General features: G+C 41.1%; 2 protein-coding genes across 4 annotated transcripts; one reads left to right on the top strand and one right to left on the bottom strand.

The window, feature by feature from the left end:
* Positions 1–483: 483 nt before the first annotated feature.
* Positions 484–1,736, top strand: LOC131740196 (transmembrane protein 174-like). The gene is made up of 2 exons (XM_059035631.1): positions 484–953; positions 1,733–1,736. Exons 1-2 carry the CDS (start codon positions 484–486, stop codon positions 1,734–1,736), a joined length of 474 nt encoding a protein of 157 aa, XP_058891614.1.
* A 4,695-nt stretch (positions 1,737–6,431) lies between these two features.
* LOC117403671 (transmembrane protein 171-like) lies at positions 6,432–15,781 on the bottom strand. 3 transcript variants are annotated; one of them, XR_009307607.1, is made up of 4 exons: positions 15,349–15,565; positions 10,804–11,367; positions 10,318–10,475; positions 6,432–8,136 (listed from the first exon to the last, which is right to left on the bottom strand). XR_009307607.1 is itself a non-coding variant. In XM_058990451.1 (4 exons), exons 2-4 carry the CDS (start codon positions 11,099–11,101, stop codon positions 7,974–7,976), a joined length of 597 nt encoding a protein of 198 aa, XP_058846434.1. In that variant the 5' UTR covers positions 11,102–11,367; positions 15,582–15,781; the 3' UTR covers positions 6,432–7,973. The 3 variants fall into 3 exon arrangements, 2 of the variants coding, with proteins under 2 accessions (XP_058846434.1, XP_058846411.1); XM_058990451.1 differs by lacking the exon at positions 15,349–15,565 and adding an exon at positions 15,582–15,781 and having other exon boundaries at positions 10,318–10,453; XM_058990428.1 differs by having other exon boundaries at positions 10,318–10,453; positions 15,349–15,562.
* Between the last annotated feature and the right edge of the window lie 6,703 nt (positions 15,782–22,484).

Below are 22,484 nucleotides of genomic sequence, written 5' to 3'. Positions count from 1 at the left end.
ATGTTGACTAGCACATCACTTCATTTATTTAAATAATTTAGTGGCCCTCTTAATTTCAGGGACCACTTTAAAGCCATACTGCCACTTCCTCTTTTCGTTTTTCTTTAGCAGAGTATAGCCTCTTTGAAATGAGCACCACATTCAAGTAGCATTTTTTAAACAAAGAAAGGCATTTTGAGAAGATAAAGGTTCTTGCAAGCAATGGAGCACATATTTATGTCTTTAAAAAATAATCGATGATGGGTTAATGCAGTCCAAATTATTTTGCTGCAATTGCCGACTACAGTTTTACAAGACCAAATAGTAAGACTGTACTGATCCAGAATTAAATTACGTTTTCTATCCATTCAGTTAAAAAACTCAATGAACTTTGTGGCATTTATTGAATCTACTTTAGCATCATTGTCCGATGGTGACAAAGCTGGAGCTACCTTGTTGTTTTCTGGGGTCTTCTTGGGCTTGGTTGGAATAACCTTTACGGTTATGGGATGGATCAAATACGACGGAAGCACGTACTTCGAATGGACTCAGCTACTCGGACCCATCCTCCTGTCTGTCGGAGTCACGTTTGTCTTGATCGCTGTCTGCAAGTTCAGGATGCTCACATGCAAGACATGCAAGCAGGCTGATGACAGGGTGACAGAGGGGGAGCAGCCGACCTGTGGTCAGTCCTTTGTTTTTACTGGCATTAATCAACCCATAACGTTCCATGGAGCCACTGTGGTCCAGTACATTCCCCCTCCACATGGCTCCCCGGCACAGGATGGCATTGTCATGACCGCAGCTTCAGCGCCTTCTGCAAATAGGTCTCAGAGCAATACCCCACAGAGCGGGGCACCAGGAACCACGATATGCCCCCCACAATACTTCACAATATTCCCCCTGGATAATCCGTCCTTTGTTGGTGAAGAACACTGCCCCCCTTACCAGAGATCAAACAGCGATGATTGCAGGTACTGTCTATCACTCCACAATCAAAAATGAATTGCCCGTTTGTCATATATATTTCAAAAAATTCTGAACTCTCTTCATTTAGTTATTTTATATAGGCGATACATGTTTGTGTGTGTGTGTGTGTGTGTGTATATATACACTACCGGTCAAAAGTTTTAGAACACCTCCATTTTTCCAGTTTTTATTGAAATTTACGCAGTTTAATGTCTCAATGTACTCTGAAATTAAAGCATAGAACAAATAAACAATTGGAGATAAAAAAGAAATCATGGAATCGTTTTGTTTAACAAAATTTAATCTAAATTTTTGACTCATCAAAGTAGTCACCTTTTGCAGATATAACAGCCGAACACACTCGTGGCATTCTTTCTACAATGGAAATCAAATATTGTTCGGAAAGTTCTTCCCAACACTGTTGCAGAAGTTCCCACAAATGTGTTGCACAAATGTGTTGCACTACAGTGACCACACTGTAGTCTTTTTTGTGTGTACCATCAATTCATCTTCAGTAGGTCCACCGTAATGGAATATGCTGCCTGAACTGGAAATAGGATCATATCCTGATTATAAATCAGTATAACCACTGGGGGCTCCCAGAATAAAAGGGCTGAACTGGGAATGAGTCAATCCAGGGTCTCAAGGAGCGCTCCAGCTGGCATGGAGAAGCACCATTGAATCTTTCACATGCTCAGTGAAGACTGAATCTGAACTTTGTTTCATTCTCATGCTGACAGCACCAGAGATCATATCTCTTGGGAGTCTTTTCGTCCTGTTACAGGTGATGGATATCTGCATGCCACATGTGGTGCATTAGTGTCATGGCAGGATATCAGTGCCTGTTCCACCAAACTGGAAGCAAGCAATGGATTACATAAACTCACAGAGGTGAGGCTGGGAAGACAGTAAATCAACAATCCCCTAAACACACAAGATAAACCGTAGACACACATGCAGTATTGTAAGTGAAAATCCATCCTGCATAGCTCCTACTGCAGTGGGCTGGCAGATACAGATGGCTCATCATCTGTTTTTGGTATTTGGGATATTGTGCCATTGTCATTTCATATCAGTCACCAGGCATTTCTGATCAGTTGTGTGTTTCTGGGATGTTTGACTTGTCTTGGATACAGATGCTCCCACAAATTGGTTGTCCACTATCATGTCTTTGCATAGCTGATCAAGTAAAATGAGGAGTTTGTAATACTGACCAGGCTGGTTTGATGTTAATCCAGGCCAAAAGACAGAATCGAGAATCTAGGCACGGATTGCAAGTACAAGCATTGAGCAACTCTGTTCTGTAAAAAATGCTTCAAACGAGTCCTGTTTCCATTAACAATAATACCTGGAAATGTTAATGAATACCAAAAATGGTCTAAAGTTTGGTCTATTCACAAAACATGAAACTCGGGAATGTTATTTTTAACCTCCAATACTAGGAAAATGTATACTATGTAAAGACCAATTTAATGTGGGTTCTGTATCTACTTTAGTTTCCTTTTAAAACCATCTTTAAAAGAGCAGTAGACATCTGGATATATTAAAGAAGGTTGATGATTACGGAACTGAAGCAGACGCCAAAATATAAGTGTAAGCATAAGCAGATCCAAGTCTGTGGGTAAAACAAGCTAGCCTTTCTCATTGGAACCATGATGTGAAGATCCTCATCATGTCTGGGGTTTTGAGAAATGCTGCATACTGTGTTTAGAAGACATGGAAAGCAACCAGACAAGAAGAACACACAGAAACAGACAGCGTTATTAATGAATAATGCATGTGGGGGGGAACAAAACAATCCATTTCTAATACAAACGTGCATAATGAATTTACTGTGTGCTGACGTGAAGTCTAGTTTCCTGCTTTTACCATATTTGGGAGCTCATAGCTTAATGACAAAAGGCTGGCATCGTCTTCCTGCAGTTCTTCTTGAGACTCAGGCTCTTAATAAGAGGTAGTGGTAATTAGGTTGGTTTTTATTTTCGGGCCGGGACGGACTTAGTTCTTTGAATCAGTCACATGGACTGTGGAAAGCTTTAGAGTGCTGATCCACCTTGTCAAATACAATTTTACACTACAGTGTATGACAGAGATGTTATACATACAGTAACTATCCATGTGAAACCATATTGCAATAGGTAAACAATCAGCCCAGCATGGAAAATTTCCATTTCTCTGGTGTGTAAAAGTACTGCTTTCTGTAAAGCAATCACGCAATGCGCCCCATATACTGAAGAAGGGCTTCCTCACAGGCAAGCCTGGAGGTTTAATATTACTATATATAGTTACAGCTGCATTAACCCTATTAGGAACTATAATATATGAACATGAAATAGAACAGGTTATTTCACATCACAAATAATAAACAGGTTAAAAGGACAGTACTGCTCCACAGTATTACCTACCTGACGAAAGCATTCAGGTCACACTTCGGTTTTTAGTTAAGCATGCATTGTTAAATATGCTATTAAAGGTTTTGACTGTTATAAAGTATGAATAACAGTTTAATAACAGATTAATAATGAAAACATTGCCAGCATAAATCTTCACGTGATATGATTAATGTTTCATATAGTTACCTATTCTTTTAACACATTGTCATAGCCTGCTATTAATACTTGTCCAATGTTATTGATACCATGCTTTAACACATTTATAAATATGTTATTGGCTGTTTATAACAGTCTTAAGCAGTGTTTCCCAAATGCTTGGATATTAGGGAGATGTAAATGCACTAAAGTTTCTCCATGACCTAAACCAATTATAAATCTGTACTTGCCATAACAGCACATGTTTTGTCAATCTGTGATAACCAAAAATAGCATTCACAAATCACAATAAAAAGTGTCTACGTTGACTTTTTATAACTATGGTTTATAAGTGCTGAATGCAAAGGCAGAATTGCATTGTCAGGTTATTGACCAATCTTAGGTTTAGCAGTATGTAAAAGTTGCATAAAAATTTATTATTTTTTGCTTAAGCATAGTCGTTATACATTATAACATTAACCAAAAGGCATATTATTTACATAATTCAGGTACGCTTTTTACTGCTTTCACAATCTGGCCATTTCAAATTCTTAATGTCGTACAGCTTTTAATTCTAATGTTCATCTCCTTTCCTGTTATGCTTTCTATCAGCATCTCTTATTTCTTGTTAAACATTTTCTTTTTATACAGCGATATGCCTTTACTAAGAAAAAGTTAAACATGGGATCAACCACCATATTTTTTGTTTCACATTAAACCAAATCTTTGAAATCTTTGAGAAATTTCAAAACCAATTGCGTACATTATGTATAGTTTAACTTAGTGAAGCCAATTGTTACAGGCAGCAATTATTGCAATGCTGCCAAAAAAAGTTGTTTGATAACATTTCATTTGTCTTTGCTGAAGTCTGCAATGTTGTTTTACTGCAGTATAATAAGCATTGCTTGAAATATTAATATAACTTTTATTGCAAGGACATTTTAACATTATAAAAAAGAAATCCATTTCAACTATTCGGACTCTAATAAGAGTCTTTCTGCCCACTATATTGTTCAGTTAGCTTTGAAGGTTACATTTATAAGAGGATGTTGCAAAAAGCATATCGGTCCTGTTTAACACCATAAGCTACAGAAGGAATTGAGCGGTTGTTCAAATGGTTTCTTCTTAAAATACATTTGAGACCGACTGAAGAATCACGAGGAGGAAACTGACCCTTTGGATAACCAAAATGGCCAGATGACCAGATCCAACCGGTCAGTACATTTTAAACACTGTTTTCTGCACCTCATTGCAAAAATAAGAAAGTAAGCAATTTTATTTGTGGGACACATGACCCTTGTACATTAAAGGGTTAACATTGGTACATGGGTTAAATATGTTATGTACAAACTGGACACACTTATACCTTTTCTTGTTTGTTTCTATTAAAGCTTGTGATGCTCCTAACGTCTGAATGTCTGGTTGGATTGTACACACCCAAAAATATATACACCCCAAAAACTCACCCGCTGTTTATTCATAGATCTATGAGCATAATGGTTTGTGAGCGCAGACTGGTGTAATGTGCTGTGTTAGACAAACACCCTTCTGGTTAATTGTGTGTTCATTGGCAGCTGCGGTCTCAGTATTTCTCTCTGCTTTATGTATACAAGGGAGAGAGGTAAAGTGGAAGGTCAATCTCACTCAACATGATGAATATACATAACTTTTTTTTTTCCTTATTCCACAGGAGCACTTCAAAGAGGAATACTGACTATTACAACCCTGTACTATCCAGAGGTAACGGTCTGGCTCGATATACAAACATTTTTCAATTCCAAGCAGTTCTGATGACAATCCAAACATTCCCTCTACAGGGAACCCCTACCACACCAGAGCCTGCTGCTTACTTTATTCAAAACCTTCAAGCAAAAGAGAACAAGTGTGATTGGGACCCTGGAGTAGTGTCACTGATTATCTGGAAACTGACCTTCAAAATCAAATACTACTCTCTGATCCACCCATGCATGTATACAACTTAGAGACTGTCACTGAAGAATGCTGGCCCACAAGAAGCCTTGATGGAACTTGTGCACAATGTAATAATTGATGCATATTGCACTATTAACCAACAATGCAAAATGCAATCAACTCAAAATCTAGGCTCCTAACAAATGGTATGCTTCTGAAGTAAATTATACACCAGTAGTTTATTTAAAAATAATAATAATAAAAAAAAACCCAACCCACACACTTGACTTTTTTTTTTTTTTATTTTTTTTTTTTTTTAGTAAAACAAAGATATTTTGATTACAGAAAAAGAAAGCAAAGTGAGTCCACAATAAATCAAAACATTTGTTTCCTAAATTAATCAGTTTAGCATATTAATACGTTTAAATTCCAAACTAAGTGTGCAGTAGCCAGTGTTATGCATTGATACCTTTCAAAGGCTGCTGGGACAGGGTATAGCATTTTAGTCTGAAAAGTGAACGAAGGGGTTTTCCTTCCCATCCTTTTTGTACAGTAAACGGAGTTGAGATACAAGCACATGGAATATGACATTTAACCACACACTGCCTTGAACTGTATACTAAATACACTTCTGTTTTTAATGCAATCAGCAACTCATTAAAAAGAAATCATCTTGCAACTATCAGCTTACAAGGAATTTTCTGCATCAGTGAAAACCCTACCCCTCCTCTTGAAAGAGTTTATGTTGACCACATCTCCCCTGGAGAAATGGGACTGAAGGGTTTTACAGTCCCCATGGCAAGCTTTCTTCTACTCAAGCAGAATGTATCCCACCCTCTGGATAACAAGCTTGCTTCTGCACATTACTGAAGCATTTTCTGGCTAAGTTAACTGCTGCAGGAGACCAGACCAATGATATCCCAACCCAGAAGCACCTAAAATAACACCTTGACACCACCCTGCAGCTCTTTCCACACAGATCGGAGAACCTCAAAGGGGGGTTACTTTTCACTGCAAATGACCTATATGGGAGTGATTAGAAAATGGGTTTAAACCTTTATTGTACTTAAAACACATTTGGTGATATTCAAAAAACACAATTCCAATGACTGCATTAACCTCCCCATCGAGGTAAACACACACAAGAGACTAACATGCACTGCCAGAGCTGTAGCTTCATAACCATGACGCATGAATGCCCTCTCAAATATTTAATACATCTGCATGCTTGTATGTTTCCACCCCAAGATCCCCTTCAATACTCCTTTATAATATCTACATTATGTACTGGAGGAGTATGAAGAGGCAATCAAGATGAATTTCCTTTGCAGAAGACAATACCAGTCCTAATATTTTCATTCCTTTAAACTGTCAAGTGCTATTAAGGAGACTTAACTGGTGTAACATGTGTTTCATATCGTTCCTTTCTTGAGCTGTCACCATCCAATAGATCAAAGCACAACAAAATAAAATAAAATAAATGATGTTTCTTTTAAATGTGAACCCTCTAAAAAGCAATTCAGTACTTGTGTGTAATACAGGAAGCAAGGAGCCATTAACCATTCTTGCTGCTGCAGTGTATGATGCAACTGATAATGCACTGATCTATGTTGCAAAAACGTGAATGCTATCGGACAAATGGCCCAGAGACACAGACTGAACATGGATTACTCCATCCTAAATCTTCTCCGACATGTCTCATCTATCTTTGCACAGAAGCTGGCTCTTGTAACTGATCTGGCAGAACTTCAGTGTTGTGGGGTGAAATCTACCCCCCGCCCCCACTAACTTGTTTATTTAAGGGACTGTTCCTTGGTCTTTAGGCACTGCATTACACTAGCATTCATTGCAAAATAATGTTATTGTTGTATGCTTTGACACATTAATGTATTACTGGCCCAACTTGAATTGTCAACGACCTGTGCAGAACTCTAGTAACTTTACACAGAAGGTGGACGACTCCAGTTTCTGTACGGGTGTTTGTTATCTCTTGAATAAGAAATGCTGTAAACATCCGCTTACTGCACTAATAAATTCAATCATACAATTTACTCATAAATTATGTCTGTGATAAACGGATACATTGATACTACCACCAAAATTCACTACAAATAAAATACAGTAAATGTGGGTAATTTATCGTTGGGTTTAAATTGCTGTCAGTATTTAACCACATTGGATACAATTTCTCTCGCCTGATTTAAGTGTTTGATAAGAAGCCATGTCTTCCTTCCAATCAGTAGTGGTACAGGTTGTGGGTTCAACACAAGGGTTAATAGGATGGCCACAGGGGTTAAATCCAGTCTGAAATCAGGAGAATTTAGGTTCCAAGGTCGCAAGATAATTTGAAACTGCTTTAAATCAAGAGGAACAAACAGACACTCTCCCATTATTTCAGATCCCCTACTCCCTTTCATTATTATTTTTAACATGTACAGTTGTCCATGCTCTGGTCTTTCAGTCCTCCCTTCTCAAACCCATCCAGCACCCCTGGTTAGAAGCATACGGCACAAAACATTACATTAAAATATAACTATATATTAAATATCTAAGTGTTTATGTAGAAAATGAAGCAACTTTCAGTAGTCAAGGACAGACCGCCTGCTGGTCCTGGGATGCAGATTCCCTCTTTTGGTAGGGCGGTGGTAGTTCAGGTAAGAAGCTATGATGAGAAGGCAAACCCACAATAGAAGCCCTGGACACTCTAATGGTGTAGACAGATTCTTCCTCCCCTAAACCGGTACCAACCCTGGACAGAGCAACAGGAAACAGAATCAGTGTTCTACAAGAAACAATTTAAACAAACTCCACTTCTATTGGGAGTGGAAAACTGTTCTTTAAGAAACCAATTCCTTGTTTGTTTTTTGTAAAAAGAGAGACTATACAAGCTACTGTATTTCATAGTCCAGAAGCCCACATACTCTTCCTTTGTCATGCATGTGTCAGAGAGGGCTGCAGAGCACCACATGACAGAACACTGAAAAGCCTTGAGAGCACCAATTAAAATCCATTCAAGATCATCATCATCATCATCATCATCATCGTCAGCATGAGCATGAGCATCTCTCTTCGGTGTTTGGACATTGTTTTTTTAGGGGGGAGAAGGGGGAGGGGTAATCAGACAAATGACAGTTCTAGACAGGGGAGCACTGTAAAATATGTTCTGTGTTGGTCTCTATCTAAAAAGCTGTTTTGCGGTAGAAAAGTATTCTTTTTAACTGTCTAAACATGACGCGGAGAGCCAAGAAGGATTCATCGCTTTCGGTTTTTGAAGAAATGTCAACGCCAATTAATTCCCCCTTCCCTCCCCATCTAGACCTTACATTCACGGAGGTCAAATGTCTATTATTAGAGTTGATGTTGGCAAGCAGTCATGGTGTTCCTGTGGGCAGGGCCGGTCTTAAGGCGAGGCGAGTGAAGTGGCCTCCTAGGGGGCTCCGCACTCAACCGGAGTGCCGCGACACTTAATGTGTTCATTACGAACGCTCAGGGGTACAAATTTGGCAGTATGGCGCTAGATTCTAGCGCTATGGGTACCTCATATAGCACTAGCAACATTACATTCTGGCACCAGTAGACATGTTTATTTATTTTAATTGTTTTTTTTTATTATTTTATTCCTTAGCAACCATAGATGGATGATAGTTTCTCATTGCGTCTGGACTACTCACATGACCCACCCACAGTCATCCACACACAAAGGAGAGAAGGTTTGTGTCATGTGGGAGTGATAGCAAATATGTCCACAGTGCACTTTTACACAGTTATCAATTACATTTTTGTTCAGCAAGTCAAAAAGGTATGTGGGCAATAGTAGACTCAATAGGTAACAATACATTGTAAAATAATGTTTCGTGTTTGCAAGCCTCTTCATTTTACCATGAGCTTTGCTAGTTTATAAACACATTTTGTGGATTAAAAAATAGTCATGCTTTGGTTAGATGCATATAAAATCAGAGATTTATGTTAAAACCAAATCAGTTGTTGCAGCTAATGTAAATCTAATCCATCAATACAAAGCTGAATTCACAAGCTATTGTTTTAATATGTCAAATATTATTTATTTTATATTATATAAATAAAATGATTGTTTCTCATACAGTTCATTTTGTTACATACTCCAATTACATATTTCTGAATGCAAGAACAATTAAACTACATCCACACGCATCTAAAATACCCTATAAGTACAGTCGTTTACAAATTATTTTTCTTCAAAAAAATGTTTAAATAATATTACAGGCTGCTATGAGTCTAGCCTTGGATGAGAGAGATGAGGCAGAATTTGCTTTTTACAAAATATTACAAATATGGGTGTAATTAGATATGGGGTACATTCTTTTCAATACAAGTACTGTAACACAAAACACTAAAAACTAACTGAAGGGAGGGTTGGCAAAGTGACACTGCACAGAGTGTCAAAGTGGGATTGTTTTGTTATTATTAATGTATTTATTTCTGCCTGGTTATTCTCGCTGCCGACTTGTCAGAACCCACTTAGTTGGGCATTACAGTATTTTTCAATAGGCCAACTGGGGCACGATCATTTCAGAAAGTCAATATGCGATATGTTTAAAGTAGACTGGAATTCTGAGTGCTTTGAAGTTGTGAATTATATAAAATGAGAAAGTAACAAACAAACAGAAAGAAGTATTCATTAACATTTTAATATCATTAATATTATATACTGCATCAACGTTAGTATATGTAGGTGCATATGCTTACATGATGCACCGATATACTCACTAAGACACGGTTGCTACTGCAGCATTCATTTAATGTTCTAGACCCACCCACCCCCCCCCCCCCAGCACTTAATCATCCCTGCCTAGGGCCTCGCACAGCCTAGGGTCTCATACAACCTCGACCTAAACGCAGTGCACACAACAATCACACTCAGAAGACACAGTTTTAGGGGTCTTGCACCTACCTTTGATTGAAGGTACTGTAGTAAGGTGGTGGGCTTTCATAGCCAATAGAGATGTTGCCATGGTTTCCAGTTCTCAAAGGTGGCGCTTCAGTAAAATATGCTGGGGGTGGTGTTGGAAATATGACGACAGAGTCGCCTGAAAAGAGCAAAAGGATCTTCTGTAGGAAAATGAATAATGAAATTTATTCTATGGTCAGACAATTCGCAATATCCCAGATTTCAAGTTACCTGTTGCTGCTGTTAATAACCGTATTCTACAGCACAAGAGAGGCAGATTATTGACCTGAAAAAAGGTGTTCATTGTGGAATCATGCCATCTTTTACATCATGAAAAGCAAGTCTGATCTGGTTACAAAATGAGATTCTTAATTGAACCTTTTTAAAATTACCACAAGCGACTACGCTTGTGAAATACTGCAAACCTTAATTAATTATTTAACAGCATCATGGATATCTCACCATAGAAAACCAGATCATTGTTCTTACCTACTATGATGTGGTGTGGCTCAGAGTGATTGGGGAGCCCCTCAGGTAGAGCCTGGTTTTCTTCCATTTCATTGAAGTTTTGCTTCCTTCTAATGCACCCTGTGATAAGTAAACCAAGCCCCACCACCACCGCCACTAGGCCCAGGATCTGCATCGGCAAGAAGCTACAGTTCTTGTACTCCAGCTTTGGACTACAGAGAGGGAACCAGAAGCCCACCACGGTTACCAGCAACCCCACAGCCACCAACAGAAACCCGGAGATCAAGATTCGGGCATACTGGTGCTTCTGCACACACATGAGGCAAAGATCAGCTGCCCCTTGCCCACTCCGTCCAAGGCTCAGCACGTTCAACAGGATGAAACCAAAACCCAGCACAGCAAGGGGCGGTCCAGACACCTCCGGTCCCTGCAAGCCTGGGAAGTGAACACTGAAGGAGTCGTCCACTGCACAAAAGCAAGAATCCAGCCCGGCTAGATCTGTCACCAGCTTCAGGACTACCACTGCACAGAAGCAGGAATCTGGCCTTCTACCCAGGGCTTCAGAGGAATCTGCTGGAGCAATGCCTACATTAAAAGAGGAAATATTTTACTGACAAATTATTAGTCTAAACTCTTCTGTACTCACATAGGGGAGCTTTGTTAGTTTGTTTTTGAGGGGACAACAGAGACACTAACTAATGGCAGCTTGCTAGTTCACTACACCAGACTAGTACTACAACATGGGAAGTAGCCAAGATTTCTGCGTAGCTGCAAGCTCTGTCATTATTCTTTGTTGAAATAAAATTATGAAAAATAAAAGTAATCCAAAAGACCTTCAACTCAAAAAAAAAAAAAAAAAAAAGTGACCAGTGTGTTTTTTTGTTGTTGTTTGTTTTACATCACAACAACCCTGCATTATAGGGGATTGTTCACTGACCCGATTGTAATACTGCACACATGAAGACAGTCCTAAACAAAGTGTAGAAAAATCTGTGAAAAAAAGTTTGGCAAACATTTGTGAACAATTCTTGGCAGTTTTCATGTTCAGAGAGAGAGAGAGAGAGAGAGAGAGAGAGAGAGAGAGAGAGAGAGAGAGAGAGAGAGAGAGAGAGAATCAGTGCATCCATTTTGAATAAGGATCCTAAAAAGATAATCCTCTGCATGCAGTGTGTGTGTGTATTCATATGTACAGGGCATACTGAAAGAATCCTCTGCATGCAGTGTGTGTGTGTTTTTGTATGTACAGGGCATACTGGCCTATGGCCCATGCTGGCCTTGCTTCCTCAGCCACTGTACAAGCTGGATCTCAACGCCAGCAAGCATCGGCTGAATTTAATTAAGCAGCAACTAGATACAGACCGCAGATGGAAATCTCATTAATTGGGGAAAATTCTGCTCACAAGTCACAACACCCGTTCATTTTATTTTCTTGGAGTTACGAAGTTAACTTTTTGCCTAGGGCAGTTTCTCCTGGGGGGCCGGAGGGGTGTGCTGTAGTGTAGAGTTTCCCATATCTAGAGAAGCACTAGTCCAATTGCTGTTTTAACTTGCTATGGGTATTCTTTGTCTATTCATTGTATTAGAGGTTATTGCGGGTATCAGAATCTGGAGGCACATGGAGACACTCGTCACACTTACATTTAAACATGGATGTAGATCATGCAGATCTACAGGGTCATGTTATCGATGGCTTATTCTGTACTTGCAGCAATGTCAGGGGAGCAATGTCACAGACATGCTTTAAGATTTTAACACAGAATTAACACAAAGTACTTTATTACCTTTATGAAAATCACAAAAGCGTGTCTTGGTTTGAAAATGACTTGTACAATTCCATGTGAAACAACAATAACTAGACATGGTCACGTTGTAAACTAGACAGATTCTTTACTCTCCCCTCTTGAATAGAGAAAGAGCTATCGATCTGTCAATCCTTCCCGTGTCCGGGCCAGGCGAGGTTCTCCGTTTTGGGTCAAATTAATGACATCCACTTCACTTACATCACCTGTATTGTATTTGCCTAAACCATTTTCTCATGTTTTACAGGTGTTCTATTCCATTTCGGAAGACTAAAAGAATGGAATAACTTCCATTATAAAACTGACCACAAACACAACCAACGTTCTATACATTTTCCTGTCCGAAATAACTCTGTTTTATTACCCAAATGGGCCTTTAACAAAACACCATGACAGCATCTGGAAAATATTGGAAAAGGGGGTAAAAAGTATAATTTATCATTCATAATACTGTGAATTAAATTTTAAATCAATCCACGCATAAATACCGGCTTTTCTCCTTAACATTCTAAGCTACAACTAATCTGACAACATAGAAAGCTGCTTGAATATTGATACTTTGACGCTGGTGTAGAGACAAGGGAAATCATGTCTGTGACAGGACATCGTAATGAAGGCTCAGTTCACAGCTACTGGACAGCAAATCAACAGGAAAGACACGATTGGTCCACAATTCTGTCATCAGCCAGTCAAACTGCCAACCCTGTTTCAGTTCTTTCCGCACCAGCCAATCCACTCCCTGCAGCTTGAATGACGCCCCGCCTCCAACAAGTTTCGAGTCCGACTATACTACACGGACTATTCAACAATTGTACAGTTAATTTCTGTCAACGTCACAATAATAAAAAATCGTTTTCTCTACGTGTGTCGTTTTGTTCTATTCTAATTATGTTAGGGACTATTTTCCTCAGCGGAAGGTTACCTGGCAAAATATCAATAGTTCGGGATGCATAACTCTAGTCGCGGTCATCTACCACACAGTAGAGCCTGCATCATAGGGCTCTATCGCTTAATTATCTATTTATAATCTATAATTTATTAGTAATCTATTAATAATCTATTTTTGCTTCCCTACTTTTATCAATTAAAAAAAAATATCTTGAACACGAATGTTAGAGGAGGAGAATTCTCTTTGGGAATTATTGTTGTAGAGACGGGCCACTGCATTCATCAAAACATTTCTTCAGGTAAAGATATTTAATGAGCTGCAGCAACCATGAACAATCAATCAGTGCATTCCAAACATGTTCTAGAACCGTACTGGATTTGTGCTGATTTAACAGTTCAGTGACCAATTCATAAAACAAACAAAACGATGGAGAGAAATCCAAAGTGCCCATTGTAGTGCATGTGGGCAGATAGAGCTCTTTGTCAGGTCAATAGATAAACTTAGCAAATAATAATAATAATAATAATAAATAATAATAATATATTGTATATAGCGCCTTTCATAGTGGACCACCATCACAAAGCACTTTACAGAGGTAGGCTGTGAACTGTGCATTATATGCAGAGTAACTCACAATAGGACATTGATTTAACATCTCATCCACAGGATGGAGCACAAGGAGATTAAGTGACTTGTTCAGAGTCACACAGTGAGTCAGTCAGTGGCAGAGGTGGGATTTGAACCGGTGACCACCTGATTACAAGCCCTGGACTTCAACCACTGGACCACACTGCCTCCTATAGTATATAGAACACTACAATCCATCTACAGCTTTTATTTACCGTTTCCTTATTTTTTTAAAATTCCATCTATAGCATTTTAAGGTCCTGGAACATGCATACTGTTTCTGGATGTATAGTAATTGTTTGGAATGATTTAGCTGTTGTATTGTTATTGAGTATGGCCTACTTACAGGTCTCTCTTTGTATTAGTGCTGCACTATTGAGATGAAACTAACTATGTGTGTGTGTATATATATATATATATATATATATATATATATATATGTGTGTAATTATATATATATATATATATATATACATACATACACACACACACACACACACACACACACACACATATATATATATATATTACACACACACACTCTTTCTTAAACCTCAAACATCAGTATACAGTAATTCTATTCTCTTTACAACAAAAAAAGCTTTCTCTACAACTTATTTTCTGGTTGTTACAGATCCTGTATTCTTTTTTAACTTTCTGGCAAACAGCGCTTTCCTGGTTTCACTGAAATACGTGAAATACAGTAGCTGGGATCCCAGTTGTATTGGTCCGTTAGCAAGCTTTCCCCCGTTCTCCAAACAGCTCGGCTATTTCTGTACAACTGGAGACAGTGCTGACACAACTCAACTCTTGATTAATTAAGCATATTATTAAACAGCCTTGCTTATTATTATGGTGTAGAGACAGTGTTTGAGACTTTCTTTATGAAACGCTAGAGAGACAGGAATTTGTTTCAGTCTTTTTACTAAAATCGATGTTAGTATTTTTGGGTGTGTATACGATTTAACTGCAATCGAGTAGCAAGCGCAGTGCTGGTACTGGTTCATCTGCGTGTGTGTGTGCGTGTTTGTTTCTTCTCTGTCGAAACATTCAGCGTATAGTTAGGTCTGTCGGTATCGAAAACAGACTCCCCCCCTCCGTCCTCCATCCATCCATCCATCCATCCATCCATCCCTTTTTTTGTGGACACCAACACGTACGTCATATCTTTTGTAATATATAACAAACTAGTTCGACATTAAATGGCTCACTACTCTTCCTTATCTTTCGCAACAAAGGAGGCATTCTTACCCGTTGAATGTCTTCCAAACAGCTGAGATGCGTTCAAAGCAGCAGCTAGGAAACAGACTCTCCTTGCCAACACTGAAAACAAATTACTAAAAACGGGGCATGATAACCGACGTGATTACAAAGTAAATGCGGATTCTAGAAACGTTCACAGCAGACTAAACTAATACATAAACCCAACGCGAGCGACTTTACTTTGAGGGCTGAAAAGACCAATCAAAATTCGTTGTTCCTACCTGTTGTCTGCGGAGTAGGGCATGATGTCACGGTGTGAGCGTTAAGTGGGTGTTATTGTTAAGAAACTTATTTGGTCCTGAAATGTACCTGGCTATACTGCACTAGATATTAGTTCGCACTGCACACTTTTCAAACTACCTACGGGTTCTGCTTCAAGTTAATGATTTGTTCATTAACTATTGCAGTCGTCAGGCAAATGTAATTACCTCTAAGTCTCAATTATTAGCTTCCTGTGAAGATCGTAAACGTGAATAACACATAGCCAATTAAAACATATTGAATTAATTAAATCAATTAAATTTGTGGCACTATTACCCACTCAGATTCTTTAAATCAATTTCCGTTATTATTAGTAAATCTCTTATCAGTAGAAGGGGACACTCTGGCCAGTAACCCGGGGAGGAGGAGGGGAGTATTGAAATCAGTACTGAAACTAATTAGTTGCAACAGCCACTGTAACCCATTGCAGGGGATATATGTTATTTTGACAGACGTATATATTAAGCAACAATATATTTTAAATACTGGTAGTGGCCCTATTGTGACAAAATTTGGCATCTACTTATTTTTTCAATCTGTAAATTCAGTGACTGGGGTTCTTATGAATGCTAGAACACATTGTTGTGTGTTTTCTCTGGCCACTCTAAACGTGTTAAGGTGTATATTGAAACCCATGGCAGTGCATATGTGATAACTACTCCTCTTTTCATGACTGGTTCCATCTACATTGAGAATGTTTAACTAACTAATTCACAGAGATCCCACTGTACACACTTGCAGGGCAAGGATAATCAGAAGTATTGACACCCTCTGTTCATTTCAATAGTACTGCCCCTGAGCAGCACGCAGATAAACGCTGATTTCGATTATATGCTTTAATGGGGTGGAAACATCAAGCTGGTGAAAAGCACAGTTTTCAGGTAGCCTATTAAGCTGTTGAAACTGATCTGTTGATAAGAGTGCCAAAAGATATAAAAATGTATTGGTAATGAAAGTATCATTAATTAAGTAGCAACAGTGCATTCCATGTCTGATTATCCGCAAGCACAGGGTGTCTCTTTATTTTATTTATATATCCAGGATGAGACCGAGGCTTCATTACAAGGGGTCCTGGAAAACCCCAATGGGCACTGCTTTGTAAAGAAGCGCCTCCGTGCTACAAGTCAGTTTTCAGACAGGTAACTGTTGGTACAGTAGTTGCTTTACGGAGGAGTTTCTGAAGGCAGTGGACACTATCTGAAGACAGCTGTATGTTCAACTCAAGGCATTTTCAATGTCAGATCTTGAAGCAGTATTGTATTACTGTGCTGTATCTTTGTATTATTTGTCAGATTGATGGTGTAGATAGCAGATGTCCACATTTAATAAAACGATAGAAAAAATGCAGTTTTCAGAATTACGAACAACCTCCCTTCCCAAAGGTGTTCGTAACTCTGAGGTTCTTCTGTGTGTGTACACACACACACACACACACAATATGAAAGTAGTCTCTACAGCAATACAAGCATTCAGATTTCTTTCAGCCAAACTATATTTAAATGGCTTACCAAACGAAATTCATCATTTTGCTTCAAAGAGGTTTAAATACTTGACTCCCGCTCGTTTATATTCTTCATCAAAATCTCTTTATTGATTTAAAAAAAGGACATAGTTGTAAACAAACAACACGTTTCGACACTAACGTGTCCATCAGGTATATTAACACCAGCAGAATTCATGAACCCCAGTTTCTTGCAACAGTTGTGATGGTGACCAGACGTGCGAGTACTGCTATGTAAAAAAAGTATCTTAAAATGAAGTGCCATTAACAAAATGCACTGAAAACTTAACATAATTAATGAAGGGCTGTAATGCAGCAAAAAGAGCAAGAATTAAACAAACAAGTGTAAGGAAATTGACGTGAAAAGGTTACCGTACCAAGCTGAAAAAAGTTGTTTTTGTGAACTCCAATAAACCAATGTTATCTTTTGCCAGTCAAATCGTAGAGTGCCTAAATAAAGTTTTGAGTCGACACTAATAGATTTTTTTCGTCTTTTGCGTCTTGCATCCCAGTAGATTTTGTTACATTGTTACCGTCAGGAGTTTAAGTGATTTAACTGCACACGATTCTATGGTTAGATGATGAGCTGGTAATATGTCTTCAAAGAATCAGCCATTTAAGAGCAACGTTACCATTATGTAAAACAGTATGTAGCGTGAGCTTTGTACTAAAGCAGGGCCAGTTGTTGAACAAAGTTTATTTCTCAAACTGACCATTTAAAAAATGTGAAAGCAGAACACACAGAAATGTGTGCGGTCAGCTGGGGTAACCCAATTTCTAGAAGGCCTAGAACTGACTCTGAATTCTTCTACCCGATGTCATGCTAAATTAATATATATATATATATATATATATATACACACACATACACACACACACACATACACACAGTACTGTGCAAAAGTTTTAGGCAGGTGTGAAAAAATGCTGTAAAGTAAGAATGCTTTCAAAAATAGACATGTTAATAGTTTATATTTATCAATTAACAAAATGCAAAGTGAGTGAACAGCAGAAAAATCTACATCAAATCAATATTTGGTGTGACCACCATTTGTCTTCAAAACAGCATCAATTCTTCTAGGTACACTTGCACACAGTTTTTGAAGGAACTCGGCAGGTAGGTTGGCCCAAACATCTTGGAGAACTAACCACAGTTGTTCTGTGGATTTAGGCAGCCTCAGTTGCTTCTCTCTCTTCATGTAATCCCAGACAGACTCGATGATGTTGAGATCAGGGCTCTGTGGGGGCCATACCATCACTTCCAGGACTCCTTGTTCTTCTTTACGCTGAAGATAGTTCTTAATGACTTTCGCTGTATGTTTGGGGTCGTTGTCATGCTGCAGAATAAATTTGGGGCCAATCAGATGCCTCCCGATGGTATTGCATGATGGATAAGTATCTGCCTGTACTTCTTAGCATTGAGGAGACCACTCATTCTGACCAAATCCCCAACTCCATTTGCAGAAATGCAACCCCAAACTTGCAAGGAACCTCCACCATGCTTCACTGTTGCCTGCAGACACTCATTCGTGTACCGCTCTCCAGCCCTTCGGCGAACAAACTGCCTTCTGCTACAGCCAAATATTTCAGATTTTGACTCATCAGTCCAGAGCACCTGCTGCCATTTTTCTGCACCCCAGTTCCTGTGTTTTCGTGCATAGTTGAGTCGCTTGGCCTTGTTTCCACGTCGGAGGTATGGCTTTTTGGCCGCAAGTCTTCCATGAAGGCCACTTCTGACCAGACTTCTCCGGACAGTAGATGGGTGTACCAGGGTCCCACTGTTTTCTGCCAATTCTGAGCTGATGGCACTGCTGGACATCTTCCGATTGCGAAGGGAAGTAAGCATGATGTGTCTTTCATCTGCTGCAGTAAGTTTCCTTGGCCGACCACTGCGTCTACGGTCCTCAATGTTGCCTGGTTCTTTGTGCTTCTTCAAAAGAGCTTGGACAACACATCTGGAAACCCCTGTCTGCCTTGAAATTTCTGCCTGGAAGAGACCTTACTGATGCAGTATAACTACCTTGTGTCTTGTTGCTGTGCTCAGTCTGGCCATGGTGTATGACTTTTGACAGTAAACTGTCTTCAGCAACCTCACCTTGTTAGCTGAGTTTGGCTGTTCCTCACCCAGTTTTATTCCTCCTACACAGCTGTTTCTGTTTCAGTTAATGATTGTGTTTCAACCTACATATTAAATTGATGATCATTAGCACCTGTTTGGTATAATTGTTTAATCATACACCTGACTATATACCTACAAAATCCCTGACTTTGTGCAAGTGTACCTAGAAGAATTGATGCTGTTTTGAAGGCAAAGGGTGGTCACACCAAATATGGATTTGATTTAGATTTTTCTTCTGTTCACTCACTTTGTATTTAGTTAATTGATAAATATAATCTATTAACATGTCTATTTTTGAAAGCATTCTTACTTTACAGCATTTTTTCACACCTGCCTAAAACTTTTGCACAGTACTCTATCTATCTATCTATCTATCTATCTATACACACACACACACACACACACACACATACAGGTGGCGACGGCAAGTCAGTCCATCCGTGCCCGTTACACAACCCCCATCCCAGGGCCGAATGTCCCGTCGGCCTAACACTTAATGTTCAACCAAGTCAGAAAGTCCCGGAGGTGGCCAATGGAATCGCTGGCTGCGCCTGAGAGCAGGTGCAGTGGGCTGGGGATCAGACAGAGCCAGAATGCTCCTACTTGGGCTACCAGCTGGTGACTCAGTTGGCTGTGGTAAGGGGGAAATGCTTTCCCGGTTCCGGGAGCCGGTCTCTAAGTTGTCTGCAGGGGCAACCGAGTTTGTTCCAGGGCGGTATGGGGCCAAGCGGTCTTGGTGGAGTACGACCGCTCAACCTCGGGTCCACAGCCGCACTCGGCAAGTGACCTCAGAGAGCCTCTCAAGAACAACACAGGGGCCCTCCCAGTGACTGGCCAGCTTGAAATCTTTTCTTCTCCAGGGGCAGTAAACTGAGATCTGCTCCCCAGCTTGAAATCCCCAGCCCGGCAGCGGGTATTGTACGCCCGCTTCTGGCGCTGGCCAGCCGAGGTGAAGTGCTTCCAAGCGTAAGCATGGACGGTGTCCACCTGGTCCTGTAGATGCTGGAGGTATTCCGGGCTGGCCGGTTCTGGAGTGTGGAGCTGGGGTGGCCTGCCGATCGCCAGGCCCACTGGAGTGCGGAGCTCTTTCCAAAACCTGCACCCCGTGGACCCCTGAACTGCAGTCCGGTAGGCCATTAGAACCAAGGGCAAGTATTGGTCCCAGACACGCTGGTGCTGGGAGGTCCACACGGAGAGCTGGGTAGCAAGGGTGTGGTTAAACTGCTCCACTAAGCCGTCGCTCTGTGGGTGGAGCAGTGTTGTCCTGGTTTTTTTTTATGTCCAGGTGCCTGCACACCTCCCCAAACACGTGCGTTTCAAAGTTACGCCCCTGGTCACTGTGTAGCTCCTCGGGAATCCCAAACTGGCAGAACCTACCTTCCAGCAGGGCCTCCACGCAGGTAATTGTGCTGTGGTCAGGGACAGCGTACGCCTTGGGCCATTGTGAAGTAATCCATGGCCACGAGGACGTACCACTTGTCCCCATCTGTCCGTGGGAAAAGCCCTAAGATGTCTGGGTGCAAGTGGTGTTGTGAATACACGTTAATAGCGATTACATTGGTGCAGTGCAGTCCGGGTTTGATGCTGGCTTAACAGCGACAGCTCCCGGATATTTAGCCATCTACAATGACAAATAACAAGAGTTAATGACACAGACAATACACTAAACACTCACAGTTTCTTTTACTCCTCTTGGTCAGTCCGTAACCATACCAGAGGAATAGATCGCTTGGCCACATCCCCGGATATACCTTCAGTCATGCCCCCTTTGGTAGCGAGTGCAATCACGTCTCCTCCAATCCATGACTGACACCGAAGTAAGGCGCTGACTTCTAGTATTGTGGCTTCACCCCCTTTTTGGATTGCCAACTTCTGACTGACCCTGGCTGACCATCTAGTCTGGGACACTACTCCTGTTATACCATGCCCTCACAGGTCAGGAGGGAGATTGCTGACTCGGATTCATTCGCTCTCTGTCACATGCCCCCACCTGGTTCTACTGGAGCGGAGCATGAGAGCGGTTCAAGGGGCCCTTCCGGGCGGTGCACCAGTCGCAGCTTCGCACACAGGTCCCCACGTCACGGCGGCACTGCCCCCAGTAGAACCGTTCCCGGAGCTGGGCCAGGGTCTTGGTGACACCAAATTGTCCATTAGCCGGTCCGCCATGCACGGTTTGCAGGACGGTTTCTCAGAGAGCTTGAGGAACCACCGCTTGTAACTGCTTATGTCCTGTTGCAAGGTCTGTCCAGTCACGTTACAGCACAATTCCCCGGAGACTCAAACATTGCCATTGCACCACCAGCGCTTTTACCTCTAGGGAGAGGGCTGACACCGTATCTCTGGCTCCGCTAGTTATCGGCGGATCAGCGGTACCAGCTCAGCGTCTAGACCCTGTTGACGCTGGTGGAGCGCCCCCTCTGGCAACTCGAGCGGGGTCTCCATGGCTAGTGACAGCACTTACCCGCTAATCCAAGGACTGCTGTGCCTCCCGCTCCTCCATCCGATGGCAGTGCTTACAGTCCTCGGAGGTGCAGGGGCGATGGGACAGGGCATCTGTGTTGTTGTGCAGGCGGCTGGCCCGGTGCTGGATGGAGTAGTCATATTCTTGCAGTGCTTCTATCCTGCGAGCCACCTGTCCTTCAGGCTCGCGGAAGTTGAGCAGCCACCATAGAGGTAGGGGCGTAAGTGGTGCACGGCCCATCCTACAGCCAACAGTTCCTGGCGAGTCACACAACAGTGACACTCTCTTTTACTAAGAGCTTGGCTGTAGTATGCGACTACTTGTTGCCCGTCCGCCCTCCTGGGCCAGCACCGCTCCGATGCCCGCGTTGCTTGCATCCGTGTCCAGGATGAACAGTTTTTGGGGATTGGAGAACGCCAAGACCGGGGCCTTCACGAGGGCCTCTAGCATTTCCCCAAAGGCGGCTGTGCAGTCGGTGTTCCAGGTGAACCGGCGCCCTTTTTCGGTCAGGCGGTGCACGGGCCTGACAATCTGAGAAAAGACCTTCACAAAGTAATGGTAATATGACCCAGAAAGCTAAGCACCACTGTCAAGTTCTGGGGACCAGCCAGTCTTTTACTGCAGTCACAGTAGCAGGATCTGGGCTTTGCACTGGACCCCATTTAGGAGGCAGGGTGCGTGAAGGCTGTTACACTGGCCAATACAGCCCACTATCGCCACTGCGTCGTTCTCAATGTCTCTACAGGTGGGGGAAGGAAGGAGGTGGAATGGTGGTCCCCCGT

Source organism: Acipenser ruthenus, chromosome 1 (assembly GCF_902713425.1).
Source record: "Acipenser ruthenus chromosome 1, fAciRut3.2 maternal haplotype, whole genome shotgun sequence".
Classification (NCBI taxonomy): Eukaryota; Metazoa; Chordata; class Actinopteri; order Acipenseriformes; family Acipenseridae; genus Acipenser; species Acipenser ruthenus.
This window is presented reverse-complemented; position numbering and strand designations above follow the sequence as displayed.